The sequence below is a fragment of the Prunus avium genome, chromosome 1, assembly GCF_965620075.1.
Source record: "Prunus avium chromosome 1, drPruAviu1.hap1.1, whole genome shotgun sequence".
Classification (NCBI taxonomy): domain Eukaryota; kingdom Viridiplantae; phylum Streptophyta; class Magnoliopsida; order Rosales; family Rosaceae; genus Prunus; species Prunus avium.
Window position 1 is genome coordinate 48611316 of NC_142284.1, and position 14528 is coordinate 48625843.

Genomic DNA, 14528 nt, shown 5'->3' on the forward strand with positions numbered 1-14528 from the left:
TATTAACATATTCATTTCCTATACAAGTCTCGCAATAGATTCTCAAAAGGCAGGCGTTTTTAAGTTCAAACAATAACAGTCTCAATAAATTTTTTGAATCTATTGTTATAAAACAAGGAACGATTTTTCCTTGAATTCGAACTTCAGAGGTTCTAAGCAAAAAGAAAAAAAGAATTCGAACTTAGAGATTACAAAATACGAATGGCAAGCGAGATGTGCCAAACATCCTTCACTCTACTCATTTCAATTCACCGAGGCCTGGAGGCATTCCTAAACTCTGGGCAAGGTTGCTCATTCTCTCCTTCATGGCCTGAAAAGATGAAAAGAACAGGCACAAAGTTAAGAAGCCAGCTATTTTATTAGTCCTAAAAACACGTGAGAGGAGGATAGGCTGAGTTCTCACCACAACGCTCTTCTGGTGTGCATCTTTGTACGCTTCAGTGACCAAAAGAGAAAGTTTCTGCATTAAGAAAAAATGGAAAAGTCACATATATGATAAAGAGAAACTCACTCTTGCAAATGGGAAAAGAAAACAAAAGATGTTCATCACTTACTTCTGCTCCTAGTTCCATAGCAGCCTCAGTTATCTCAGTGCGTACAGGTTGCTGGTTACCAGAAAGCGTCACCTAGGAAAAAAATCAGAGATGGATTGTAAAATCTGAGTAACAGAGACAAGTGAGTATGAACGTAACTGGACCTAGGGGAAGGGAAGGATTGAAAGAACTCAAAGTTGTCTTAAAACAAAAGAGAAATTATGAAAAAGAGAGATATCAATTTAAAAATAGTTTCCGAATGTAATCCTGGTACTATGAAAGTGAAAATCTGCTAGTGCCACTCAAAAGTTAAAATACCATTCAGGCTTGCAAAGCAGCTTAGATTCCCAAATTGAACATATATAAAAAGGTGGCCTTGTGGCGAGAGTGAATCATACCTTAATTATCTCACCTTCACAGTAACCATCAAACTCTGCCCTGAAAAACAGAAAGAAGAAGAAGAGATAAAATTTTATCCAGCCACTTAAAGAATTATGAGTATCAGATTAAATTGGATTAAACATTAGGAACATACGCAGCAAGCTCTTTCTGCACACGCACTGCTTCAACTTGTACTACATTTTGAGCTTTTTTAACCGTTTCATAAAGATTTTGCATATTACCAAATATTCCTGCCTGCATCAAAGTGAAAGGTTAACTTAATATTTGAATCAAGGGTTCTATTCTTACAAGTGCTGGACTAGCTCCAGGCTGGCTAAGACAGACTTAGGAGACTGCAATAAAGATAATGTAGTATCATAGACACATTATGTTTTCAAGAATATAAATTCTCTTCCATTGTGGACAAATTTATTAAAAGAAAAACAAAACTCCAGAATGTGTTCTAGTAAACTAATGTGGCCATCATTATCCAAATTTCCTATTATTGACCTCAAGCTTGCATTGTTACTAAAAGAGGCATTATTGGCCACTGTAATCATTACTTCAGATAAGAAGGTTGCATTGATGATAACATAACACCACTATCAGCACAGCAACCTTATAGTTCGACTAAAATTATGACTAGCAACAATATTTGACATCCAGCCCATTGCCCTCATCCTGAACAAATCCTGTTGCCCATCAAATGATCCAAGATAAGGATCCACAAACAAAAGAAATATGGCAAACGCATGTTCAGCTAGATTACAGTTGACATCATGATGTTAAAATTCGGTGGGCCTAGCACTGCATAAAGCTACTTAGCTTAAATTGGAAGAGTTACCACCTGCAGCCTAAGGCCGCACGAAGCATAAAATTTATCTAGTGCCTCCACATAAAGCATATAAAACCAGCTATCCCCTTTAATTTTAGTAGAATCTGTATTGACTTAGCATGGGTAATCGCACCTTCATACCAACAAAAGTATAAACACATAAAAGGAAAGAAATAAAAAATATGAGAAAGATTAACTGGTATAGCAATTCAGTACATAGAGATTGTAATGATCAGTACAAACTGGGTCTACCCAAGATGAGATCCAGAAAAATGGAAAAGCAAACTACATAAGAGGGAAAATGCTAAACCTTTGAAGCTGCATCATCACCCTTTTCATTGTTATCTTTTTTCCCTCCAAATAAGCCATACACACGAGACGACCGGGGAGCCCTCCTAGTTTTAACACCAGGCCAAGATACAAATGAAGGGCATGCTGGACGTGAATTTAGTACGTCACCTAAAAGAAGCAGAGGCAGTAAGCTTGATTTATAGTCAGAATCATGCAACAATCCCACCCCCACAGGATGAGATGGAAAGGGGGAGACATTATTGCATAAAAAACAATGATTAAAAGATTGAACAAAAACTTATGAGATTTTGCAAACAAGTTGAGATGAAAGAAAACTCACTAGAATGCAATATGCATTATGCACGCATAACAACATTCAAACAATCTAGCTCAGCTAAGTGGCACCAAATTTCAATGCCTATTATTCAAATATAATGGTCAAAGATGCCAGCTTTAATTGTTCATACTATCAAACCTATGCTTTTTCTGCAGTGCGTGCGCATAAAAAACAATGATTAAAAGATTGAACAAAAACTTATGAGATTTTGCAAACAAGTTGAGATGAAAGAAAACTCACTAGAATGCAATATGCATTATGCACGCATAACAACATTCAAACAATCTAGCTCAGCTAAGTGGCACCAAATTTCAATGCCTATTATTCAAATATAATGGTCAAAGATGCCAGCTTTAATTGTTCATACTATCAAACCTATGCTTTTTCTGCAGTGCGTGCGAAAAAAAGGCTTAAAATTGGCAAAAGAAAGGAACCCAATTTCTGTTCTATCTTGTTAAAATAAACCCATACATTCTAAATGATTCAATTCGAGGCATGTTAAATACTGCACACACAGAAACACAAAATATACAGATAACTGCTGTTATTAAGCCAATGGGTTACGAGAGAGAGAGCTTACGGAAAGAAAGATGGTCTTCGGAGTCGGTGAGTCGGCGAAAGTTGGAAAGCCGTGAGCTTAAAGCACTGGTCGAAGCCATTGAGAGATAGAGAGAGAAAGATAAAGAAGCGAAGTTGTTTACAGAAGCGAAGCAAATAGAGAATAGGAGAGGGGAGGGGAGGGAGGGTGTAGTTCGCTTCCACTCGCGCTGTCTCTGGGTTTGGATAGGATGGATTTCTTTGACCCTCGGTAAAGCCTGAAACTTTCGTAAAAGATTTTCTTTTATTTTCTTTTACTTTTTCAAGGGACTTGTTAAAATTATTTGGGGAAAATAAGGGTTTGTTAAAATATTTATAATTTTTTTGGTTTCATTTCTCGGATTTTTTAATTGCACAAAAGATTTTGTAACAGATAAATAAATCTAGAGCACTTTTTTTTTTGTTTTTTTTGTTATAAAACAATATTCTAATATAATATTGTTTGTTTCATATATGACCGGCCTCTCATGCCATGGCACGTGGAAAGGGTATGACACCGAGGAAGGCTGCATGGCCCACGCTGGCAAGCCCAGCCTTACCAATCAGTAGGTCACTTCGGCACCCACGACCGATTCTACGCCCAACATGGCCCTGTAGCCCATGCTGGCAGGTCCCGTCCTACAATCGGCAGACGCCTCCAACACCACCCGCTGATTGTTCACTAATCGGCCCACGGTTGGCAGGTGAGTTCAGCACGCCTTGCCAATTCAGCCTCCCGAAAGGTATCTTGCATGATTTCTCGAGTTCCCCACTGGTATGTTCGCTGGGACACATGGCAGCCTCAGAAGGCACTCCCACGAATCCCACATCGACATCTCGCACCAAGAAGACACCTACAACTCCTTATAAAAGAACCCTTTGCCTCATCGACATCTATTTGACGTACATGCCTTCGCATTGTCAATAAGCCAACTCTCCTCTCCTTTAGCTAACTTTAGTATCGGAGGGCCTTCGGCCAGTACAACACCGGTGTCTTAGATCTCACCTATTGCTTTCTTCTCTCTTTGGCACAAATCTAGCATCACACCCCGAAGAGGAAGGCCTTTACCAAAGGCAAATCCAGTCCCTCGATCATTCACATCATCTGTAAGTTAGTACTATGGTGCAGAGTGAAAATAACATCCGCTCTGACCAACTTGGCTAAGTGCATGTCTAATTTTTAATTTTTAACTGATAATAAAATTTTCGAAAGTTTAATTTCCCCAAAAATCTCAAACATTATAAAATAATGTAAAAGATCACGTTTCTCTTTAATATTTCTAGGTTTTTTTTTCTTTCTTCCTGGTCAGGTTTCAAATCAAGGTGTCCTTGTTTTAATTTGTCCAAAAGAGGAAAGGACACCTTCATTGACACATTCAGAATAATGAATCAAATTCTAATCAACAAGCCCACCACTGAAACATAATTTCGTAAAGTTAATATCATAATGAAGGATTCATTACCTACCATTTTGTAAAGTTAAAAAGGTAATATCATAATTTTGTTTTCATTAACAACGGATTCAAATGGATCTGATCAGTCTTCCACTTGGGTGAAACAAAAAGATTACTCGACAGATTTCTCTTTCAAGGACATTCTACATTCAAAACCATCAGCATTTTCAGTCTAAGTCTTCCATCATCATCCAAAATTTAAAGTCATAACTCATGAATGAATGAACTACCAAATTTATGTTGGCCAACATGCGACGAAGACTTTCCCTTGCAAGACCAAGCAGCATCTCCCCATTTAAGACATAATAAGATGCTAAGACATTCCTCACGTAAACTCATGACGGCATTTCTACTTATCAAATGGCTAATAATAACAAAAACTTGCACTGTGAAAAAAGAAAACTCTAAAGCACCATAGAGAGGATGGATGATGGATCGCTTTAAAGATGAGTCTGGTCTCAGCAATCCTATGAAAGTAGAACAAGAAAGAAAATAGTCAAAAGAAGATGAAAATTGGTAAAAAAGAACAAAAGGATTAAGATTAAAATCTTTTATAAGAAGTTCCCAACAATTCATATCCGATGCTTTCAACCTAAAGGAAAGGATGCTCGACTCCATGTTAGCAGACAAGTAAAAGAAAAAGTAACATGATCAACAAAGGCCTTAACCGAAAACAACCTGTGAGCAACATCAACAGTGAACCGTTTGTTCAAATTAAGATTCAGTGAATTTTAAGTAGAGCCAAATTTGTGCCTTAATTCCTTTCCCAACTCATAATTAAGGTAAAGATACATGTGTGTTTGTGTGCTTGTGTGCCTGTGTGCATACACATATCTATTGATAGGATATTTCGATCAGCTTTGAATTCTCCAATTCCTTCACATTGGTAATAAATAGTAATCTGTAATCCTGCCAAATTCTAGGGATCATAATCATCAGAAGATTAGGTATGGAAGGGTAGCAATAACATATTTACTTTGTCATATAAAGTTATTCCGATTATGATAACTATAATAATTGGCAATTTCAATCATCAATACTGGAATATTGAATTATTTGTCACAATTAAGGATGTACCAAATCCTTGGTCTTTCCTATTTTGACTGAGCAATGTATATACAGATTTTATACTAGTGGCACAAGAAGCAAGGCTATACGAATGTACGATAACACTGGCACATGCACCTAATGACTAGAATTTTCAGAACTCTGTAACATTAAAAGCTAGATGATCATAATGAACTTGAAACAGCTGAAACAATCAAAGGAAATCAAATCATAACTTGAAAAAAGAGTGAAGAAAAGAAAAACTTTACCAGGAAAATCAGCAATCAACTCATAGGCACGTCCTCTTCATCTGAACTGTTGGCCTGTAGAGGTCCCTTACAACCTCCTTCACTATCACCAAGAATTTCACGGGCTGCTTTCTCAAGGAACTCATTGGCAGCAGATTGAACTGATTGTTTATTAGGGGATTGATATTTCCTCTTCTTTTGAACCTTCCTTTCTAGATACTTAATGTTTGACCCCTCTCCTCTACTAATGTCTCTCATACTTCGCTTCTGATCTGAACCAAATAAGCAATCCTTGAGTGGAATAAGATCAAGGTGTTGAAAAAGTCACAATCCTGACATAAAGGGTAAATGAACACCTTACCAGGTGTAAGGTCTGGCAAAGAATGCTCGATGAAACGGGTAGCTGCCTGATAATTTAAAGTAGTAGATGGTCGCAATGGTGCTTCAACAAAATCAAATTGTCAACTGTAAGAATATAAAACCCCAGGAATCAAAGAATCATGGTAAATACAAAAATGGAAAGTTTCAAACAATTTGATATCTAAAGCACATAACATCATAGCCTGCTATCCATCATATATGTAATGCGAACCAACAATGTGTTGTGTCCTTGGTTGCAGCATTGTTTAAGAAAACAAGGGGAATGCTCAGCACATCACCCACACATGACATGTGCGCGAATGGCAGAACCTCCATCAAATGCTCAGTCACCCACAGACAACAAGGAGATGCAAAGCACAGTCGCCCACACGACATGTGCACAAAAGGCAGCACCTCAATCAATTGCTCGCAGTCACCCGCAGGCAACAAGGAGAATGCTAACCACAGTCATCCACATGACACGTGTGAATGGCAGCACCCCAACCAATTGCTCACAGTCGCCCACGGCATGTGGTTGACTGTGCCTAGCATAACTTGTTTAGAAGTCGGTCCATCAATAATTGCACTTCCAAATAAGAGTGGTGTACCTTTACTCAAATCCACAAACCGCTGTAGCTTCTCCTGATACAATCTTAATCTCTCCTACATAAATGGAGACAATAAAATAAAACGGAAAAAAAGTATTCAGCCTTTTATGATAGAAACAGTTAAGAAAATCATGTGATCTCAAAATTATGAGCTCATACACCCTAACATGCATTAACCCATAAACAATATGACAAGCAGTAAGCACGTAAAACAGAGCTACAATTGCACCCAACAAAAAAAGTGATCAACTTCTAGATTTAGACTAAAAATTCAAAATATAAGCAAACCTACAAGCTCGGATTTGACGGGATGGTCATCCGGGTCTACTCCACTACACCTCAACTTCACTGGAAAACATAAAAATAACAAAAGAATTTCAACTAAAATCAAATTGGCTAACAAAGAACGACATGAAAACTAACAATTAAATCAGAACTAAAATAAAATTGGGCAAATGAAACCAAAGACATACCGGTGAACAGGGTGGTAGTGGCCCTGGCGAGCAAGAGCAGGGACTGAGCTCGCTCGAGAGGCGGCGTTTCGGCGAGGACGTCAGGGTCGGAGAGAGACAAGAATTGGTGGAAGTGAAGTCCAACTTCTTCTACATGGCTCAAGGTTCTCTTCACTGATTCCATCACTGAATCTGGAACTATCGAGCTTCCTGCCATTGTTCTCTGGCTCTCTCTCTCTCTCTTCTCTCTCCGTGAGACTGTGGCAGAGAACTGGAGAAAATCTCAAGGGTGTGACACTGACAAATTAGACAGCGAATATTCTGAGTCAGGAGGAGAAAGAGGCAGTAAAAGTCTCTCTCTTGTTTTCAGGGGGCTAGGGCTTGGATTTGGAACCAGGTTTATTATGGCGGCAGTTTAGGAAATAATGCGATTTTCGAGCCACGAGATGGAGAGTTTTTAATTTTTAACTTTTTCCCTTCATTTTTTTATTTTTTTGGGAGTTTGATACATTAACACAAAATGAGGAAATCTTTTTTCGGTGCTAAGGAAAAAAAAAATCAGGAGTGAGAAATTTGAAAATAAAAAGTTATCGAGGGAGAAAAATGATTAAGAACATTTACTCATGAATACAAAATTCTATTTTGAGAACATAAGGTGATTCCGAACATTTATGTGTGAATATAAAATTTAATTATGAAAATAGTTAATAACGTTTACTTGTAAATACAAAACCACACCCTAATATTGCTTCTATTAGACCAGTTAGAAAGAAAACAAATTTCATAAATGGACAAGAACCAATTACATAATATCCATCTAATTTCGAAAATTCGATATTGAGTTTTTTTGTTTTTTTCATTTTGTTTCCTCTTTCTTCACAATTCTTTATTGAGAGAAGAAAGTAAAAAAAGGATTTGGAGCCAAACAAAACAACAAAATATCCAAACCACCCATCGACCACACCCCCACATACATGATTACACTACAGCTTACATCAATGGAGTACCAAATTGACCAACATCAATGGAACCATAGCCGATTCCATTTTCTACCATAGCAGCTAGCCTTCTGCTCTCTCTCTCTCTCTCTCTCTCTCTCTCTCTCTCTCTCTCTCTCTCTCTCTCTCTCAGCGGAAAGCACATACGTGCCCATTTGCAAGCCTTCCCATTTATTTTGCTTTCTCAGAAGATATTCAACGAACAAAATGCACATGCCGTCTTTGATTTCTGTGAGTTACTCATTTATGCTCATTCTTTAGCTCATAAAGTATTCTGTATGGCATTGTTGATAGTATGCTCTGCAAGCATGTGCTGTAGTAGTATCAATTACAGTCTTGCTTTTACTGACAATAGGATATTTGCAATAAGCCATACTAGTTCGTTAAAAGAAAGAAACTGCGGAAAGTTAAAGGCTTGGCCATGTGGGTCTTTGGTGTACTTGACAAAAAAGAGGAAAAAACGGATGGGTTTTTGTGGGTTTGTGATAAAGAGGTCACAGGAGGTAGTGGTGGCGAAGAAAAAGCCAAAAATTTCAGTGTCTTCTGAGGAAGTTGTGAGGGTTCTGAAGTCGATTGCAGACCCTAAATCTGCTTTTTCATTCTTTAAGTCCTTTGCTGAGTTGCCTAGTGTTGTTCACACCACTGAAACTTGCAATTACATGCTTGAAATCTTGAGGGTTCATAGGAGGGCGGAGGATATGGCTTATGTGTTTGATGTAATGCAAAAACAGATCATAAAGAGGAATTTGGACACTTACCTTACTATCTTTAAGGGTCTTGATATAAGAGGTGGAATTCGAGAAGCGCCATCTGCTCTTGAAGAGATGCGAAAATCTGGGTTTATCTTGAATGCGTATTCATACAATGGGTTGATCTATAATCTTATTCAGTCTGGCTATTGTAGGGAGGCTTTGGAGGTTTATGAAAGAGGGGTGTCAGAAGGGATTAAGCCTAGCCTGAAGACTTACTCAGCACTTATGGTGTCATTGGGAAAGAGACGGGATGTTAAAACTGTTATGGGCTTGCTAAAGGAGATGGAAAGTTTAGGACTGAGACCTAATGTTTATACTTTTACTATATGCATTAGAGCACTTGGGAGGGCTGGGAAAATTGATGAGGCATATGAAATTTTCAAGAGAATGGACGAGGAGGGATGTGGCCCCGATGTTATCACTTATACCGTTCTCATTGATGCTCTTTGTACTGCAGGTAAACTTGATAATGCCAAGGAATTGTTTGCAAAAATGAAATCCAGTGGTCATAAACCTGACCAAGTAACCTACATTACTTTGCTGGACAAGTTTAGTGATGGAAAAGACTTGGACACAGTGAAAGAGTTTTGGCGTGAAATGGAAGCTGATGGTTATGCTCCTGAGGTGGTTACTTTCACCATACTTGTCAATGCTTTATGCAAAGCTGGAAATGTTGATGAAGCATTTAGTATGTTGGATATCATGAGGAAACAAGGGGTCTCGCCAAATCTTCATACTTACAACACATTACTTTGTGGACTTCTGCGGTTATGCAGGTTGGACGAGGCATTGAATCTTTTCAACAGTATGGAATGTCTGGGTGTTCCACCTACTGCTTACACATACATCCTTTTCATTGACTACTATGGAAAGTGTGGCAAATCTGGCAAAGCTATTGAGGCCTTTGAGAAGATGAAAGCTAGAGGCATTGTTCCTAATATTGTTGCTTGTAATGCATCTTTGTACAGTCTTGCTGAAGAGGGTAGACTTCAAGAAGCACAACTTGTTTATAATGAGCTAAAATATAGTGGGCTTTCTCCAGATTCAGTAACTTACAACATGATGATGAAGTGCTATAGTAAGGTTGGGCAAATAGATGAAGCCATCAAGTTACTTTCAGAGATGGAAAGAAATGGGTGCGAAGCAGACGTAATTATTTTTAACTCTTTGATTGACATTCTTTACAAGGCTGACCGAGTAGATGAAGCATGGCAAATGTTTTACAGAATGAAGGAAATGAAGCTCACTCCAACAGTTGTGACCTACAACACATTACTTGCTGCACTAGGGAAAGAGGGCCAAGTCCAAAAATCCATTGAAATGTTTGAGAATATGACCGAACAAGGGTGTCCTCCAAACACAATAACTTTCAACACACTCCTGAACTGCCTATGCAAGAACGATGAGGTTACTTTGGCATTGAAAATGCTTTGCAAAATGACCACAATGAATTGCAGACCTGATGTTTTGACCTATAATACTGTAATTTATGGCCTAGTCCGAGAAAGCAGAATTGATTATGCATTCTTGTTCTTCCATCAGATGAAGAAATCACTATTTCCTGATCATATAACAGTGTGCACTCTCCTGCCTGGTGTAGTAAAGGACGGGCGCATTGAGGATGCTTTAAAAATTGCTGAGGACTTCATGTATCAGGTTGGGGTTAAAGCAGACAGGCCTTTTTGGGAAGATTTAATGAGAGGGATTTTGATTGAAGCTGAAATAGACATAGTCGTTTTATTTGCTGAAAGGTTGATCTCTGATAGGATTTGCCGGGGTGACTCTGTACTGATTCCTCTACTTAGGTTTTTGTGTACACGTAGGAAAGCTTTTGATGCTCACCATATATTTGAGAAATTTACTAAAACTCTCGGAATTAAGCCAACACTAGAAGCTTATAACTGTTTGATTGAATGGCTTCTGAAAGACCATGTCACTGAAAGAGCCTGGGATCTATTTATGGAGATGAAAAATTCTGGTTGTGCCCCTGATGTGTTCACCTACAACTTGTTACTTGATGCTCATGGGAAGTCTGGGAACATCACTGAACTCTTTGAATTGTACGAGGAGATGAATTGTAGGGGGTGCAAACCTAACACCATAACCCACAATATAGTCATCTCCAGTCTTGTGAAATCTGACAGTATTGAGAGGGCTATAGATTTATATTATGATCTTGTAAGTGGTGATTTCTCTCCTTCTCCTTGTACATATGGCCCTCTCATAGATGGACTTTTCAAGTCGGGAAGACTAGACGAAGCAATGCATTTCTTTGAGGAGATGGCAGACTATGGATGCAAGCCTAATTCTGCTATTTTTAATATTCTCATAAATGGTTTTGCAAAAACAGGTGATGAGGAAGCTGCTTGCGAGTTGTTTAAAAGGATGACTAGAGAAGGAATAAGACCAGACCTGAAGTCTTACACCATTCTTGTGGATTGCCTGTGCCAGGCAGGGAGAGTGGATGATGCTCTGCAATATTTTGAGGAGATAAAACAAAGTGGCCTTGATCCTGACTCAATTTCTTACAACCTTATGATAAATGGACTTGGAAGATCGCGGAGGGTAGAGGAAGCTCTCACTGTTTATGATGAAATGCGGACTAGAGGAATTGCTCCTGATCTTTTCACGTACAATTCATTAATACTCAATCTTGGACTTGTTGGAATGGTGGAGCAAGCAGGGAGGATTTATGAAGAACTACAGCTTGTAGGTCTTGAACCTGATGTGTTTACCTACAATGCTCTCATTCGACTGTATAGCACATCTGGAAATCCAGATCATGCTTATGCAGTTTACAAGAACATGATGGTCGGGGGCTGCAGCCCGAATGTAGGAACATTTGCACAGCTTCCCAATCAAACTTGACTTACAAGATATACACAAATCTTGGTATCTGAGGTATGTGGGGTAATACTTCTTTTTCAGCCCTTGTATAACCACAACTGAGAATTTTCTTCCAAAGACGTTTTTACAGAAATAACATAATTTTGATACAAATTCTGGTGTTTTGGGGTTTTTCTGTCAAACGTTTGTCTGAACTCAACTTTTTTCCAGGATGTTTCACTGCAGTCTCAGTCGATGATTTTGGTGATAACTGAGTGCATAAAAATCCAATTTTGTGGCGTTGATGTTGCTCATCTGAGCCTAGATATGTATCTAGAAGGAAGTAACATGCATGGGATATTATCTTACCCCTGTATACTCTGTAAGGTCTCTGTTGTTACATATATAGTGTAAATGATGTATCTATATTTTACTTCTTCCTTCCCCACCTGCTATGTCAAATATAGTTCAATCATCATCCTGTACTGACCTTAGCAGATTATTATACAGAGCTAATGCATACATGACCTGTCGAATATTGATTATATTTTTGTCTTTCTGAGATTGTTTTGTGAAGATTAATTGGAAGGGTTTTGCTTGTGTTGCCCCTAAAGACAGGGTTTCTTATCTTTGCACATTCCCATTCAACAATGTGCACATCTCAATATTGATTGAGATCTTATCACATAATATTACATCAAGAACAAAGCATAATAAAACTTGGACACAGACATACAAACATTTTTTAAATTTTTCTTTGAAAGGGAAAGTATGAAGAACACACCAAGTAAAAAAAGACGAATTATATTTATCTTTATCAATGACAACGAGGCTCCCACTAAAACAGAGCATTTTCTCCATGGCCTGGAATTTAAACATTCAAAGCAACCGGATCTTGCAAAGCAAATTTTTTCTTTCCAACTTTTTCGTCATCGACTAGGCAATTTTTAGGCTTCTTCTCTACTCTTATGGGCTCTGAAACAATTTGTTCTCCTCCTCCTTCTTCCGGCAAGACTTGGGATGGTTTATTTAGAACAGCTTCATTGGCATCACTTTTCCTTTTCCTTGAAAACTTCTTAGGTTGTATGTCAGACTTCTGATGTTGGACTTCAGGTTCAGTCTCTGCTGGTTTTATCTTCAGCAGATGCCTATGCCTTCGTCTCAAAAATCTGAAGGTCAGAAGTGATGAGCAAATTAGGTTACAAGCTTCTCTTACTTTCCTACTCTCTGACAGAAAATAATGTAATACACAAAAACCAAAAACAAAAAATACAGAAAGCAAAGATCATACCGAATTTCAGCTACAAGGATGTCTCTTTTCTGCTTTGCTGCTTGCAATTTCTTCTTCTTTGATACAAATTCCTATTTTAAAAACACAAAACAAAAGAAATCGTTATCATACTTATTCATATAATCAAAACCCAATAAAGTTGGTTTCTTCCACCTAATGTTCAACGGACTGCTGCCAAAACTGTAACAAAGAAGAAGTCTATGTTTTTCCTTTTTGTCCCAACTCCTAAATCATGTTTGTATGTTAAAAAAAGTAGTGATAATAATAAATAAGTATTTGACTTTGATTCACGATTGGGGATTTCAGATAACAAGTTTATGTCGATTCAGAATCATTCTCAATGAAAAACTAGTCAAACTACCATTATAATCAGAGAAAGCTAAACTAGAATCAACACTAAACATCATAACAGGATTTCGATAAGACTTATAAAAACATGATTAAACCAGAGAAATCCACACCTAGATATCAAAATCAGTAAGAGAAAACAAACCCAATACAAAAGTAAAACAAAAACTAACCTTTTGTCGTTCAAGGTAATCTTGCAGAAGACTTTCATGTCTAAAATTAAGCCTAGCTTCCTCATCAACAGGCTGAGATTTATGAGAATTAACAGCAACCCTTTTCATCTCTCTCTTCAGAATTGCATCCCAGCATCAAAATTGCAAATTAAGCACCATACCCAACAAGACTCCAGAGAGAAAAGTGATCAAAATCCAGTGAACCCCTTTTCATCTCCTACTCAAATGTGGAATCTTTGACCTTTAAAGTCTGCTACATAGCAAAGAAAATAGAAATCCGCATCCAATTAGCAAATAAAATTCGGTTATTTTAAGGACCCAAAAATTACCCTCTCATAATCTTGTCAAATATCAAACTCCATTGGGGAAAAATAAAGGTAAAAACCTTGGAGATTAAGCAAAGGAAACGCAAACCCAACTCAAAAAAGGAGATAAGGTTTGCGATTCTAGAGAGACAAGGAGAGGGAGAGGGAGAGGGAGAGGGAAGGGAATATAACAATTAATAATAATAAAAAGCAATTATGGAGAGAGATGGTTTTGTGTATCCAGTTGGATCATATATGTTTGGGTCTGAAACTCTGGGATTTGTGAGAACCCGAAAAGGCCCATGAAGGTCGGAGATAAGAATACAAAGTAATGAGTGATGAAGATGGAATGTACAGAAGGGCAATTGTGGGAAGTAAAAATATGGTCTTTGAGAAAGAGAGGTGTGGTTGGAGTTGGAGGACATTTGAAGACATATCTATCCTTGCCATCTTTCTCTTTTGTTTTTCTCCTCCTCTCCATAAGTTTTGGCCCAGCTGGGCCATTTTAGATAGAGAAAGTGACTTATTTTTCTATGTAGTGGAATTTGGAGGGCTTTGGCTTTTGGGGGGGGAAGAGAGAGAGAAGACAGAAAGACAGAGGATGCTGCAGAAAAAGGCAAGTTCGATAAAATGGCTGCTGTTTACTCATGGGTTGCAGTTTGTAGGCTTCTAGCTAAGAAGGCCTTGAGACGGTGGTGTTTGATAACCAACAG

At 38.1% G+C, this 14528-nt stretch overlaps 4 protein-coding genes across 7 annotated transcripts; 1 reads left to right on the forward strand and 3 right to left on the reverse strand.

The window, feature by feature from the left end:
* Nucleotides 1–56: 56 nt before the first annotated feature.
* Nucleotides 57–3190, reverse strand: LOC110762598 (nucleoid-associated protein At2g24020, chloroplastic). The gene is made up of 7 exons (XM_021965240.2): nt 2958–3190; nt 2060–2208; nt 1069–1169; nt 932–971; nt 555–626; nt 404–460; nt 57–310 (listed from the first exon to the last, which is right to left on the reverse strand). Exons 1-7 carry the CDS (start codon nt 3034–3036, stop codon nt 239–241), a joined length of 570 nt encoding a protein of 189 aa, XP_021820932.1. The 5' UTR covers nt 3037–3190; the 3' UTR covers nt 57–238.
* A 1189-nt stretch (nt 3191–4379) lies between these two features.
* LOC110762597 (Sas10/Utp3/C1D family) lies at nt 4380–7540 on the reverse strand. Its single transcript, XM_021965239.2, has 6 exons — nt 7144–7540; nt 6963–7018; nt 6671–6725; nt 6064–6144; nt 5724–5974; nt 4380–4874 (listed from the first exon to the last, which is right to left on the reverse strand). The coding sequence occupies exons 1-5, from the start codon at nt 7337–7339 to the stop codon at nt 5739–5741; spliced, it is 624 nt and encodes a 207-aa protein (XP_021820931.1). The 5' UTR covers nt 7340–7540; the 3' UTR covers nt 4380–4874; nt 5724–5738.
* Nucleotides 7541–8017: 477 nt separating this feature from the next.
* PGR3 (proton gradient regulation 3) lies at nt 8018–12257 on the forward strand. Of its 3 annotated transcripts, XM_021965247.2 has the most exons (3): nt 8019–8351; nt 8476–11773; nt 11930–12257. In XM_021965247.2, exon 2 carries the CDS (start codon nt 8585–8587, stop codon nt 11738–11740), a length of 3156 nt encoding a protein of 1051 aa, XP_021820939.2. In that variant the 5' UTR covers nt 8019–8351; nt 8476–8584; the 3' UTR covers nt 11741–11773; nt 11930–12257. The 3 variants fall into 3 exon arrangements, with proteins under 3 accessions (XP_021820938.2, XP_021820937.2, XP_021820939.2); XM_021965246.2 differs by having other exon boundaries at nt 8018–11782; XM_021965245.2 differs by having other exon boundaries at nt 8018–11773.
* A 229-nt stretch (nt 12258–12486) lies between these two features.
* Nucleotides 12487–14481, reverse strand: LOC110762602 (uncharacterized). Of its 2 annotated transcripts, XM_021965249.2 has the most exons (4): nt 13896–14481; nt 13511–13760; nt 12990–13060; nt 12487–12867 (listed from the first exon to the last, which is right to left on the reverse strand). In XM_021965249.2, the coding sequence occupies exons 2-4, from the start codon at nt 13616–13618 to the stop codon at nt 12570–12572; spliced, it is 477 nt and encodes a 158-aa protein (XP_021820941.1). In that variant the 5' UTR covers nt 13619–13760; nt 13896–14481; the 3' UTR covers nt 12487–12569. The 2 variants fall into 2 exon arrangements, with proteins under 2 accessions (XP_021820941.1, XP_021820940.1); XM_021965248.2 differs by having other exon boundaries at nt 13511–14481.
* Nucleotides 14482–14528: the final 47 nt, after the last annotated feature.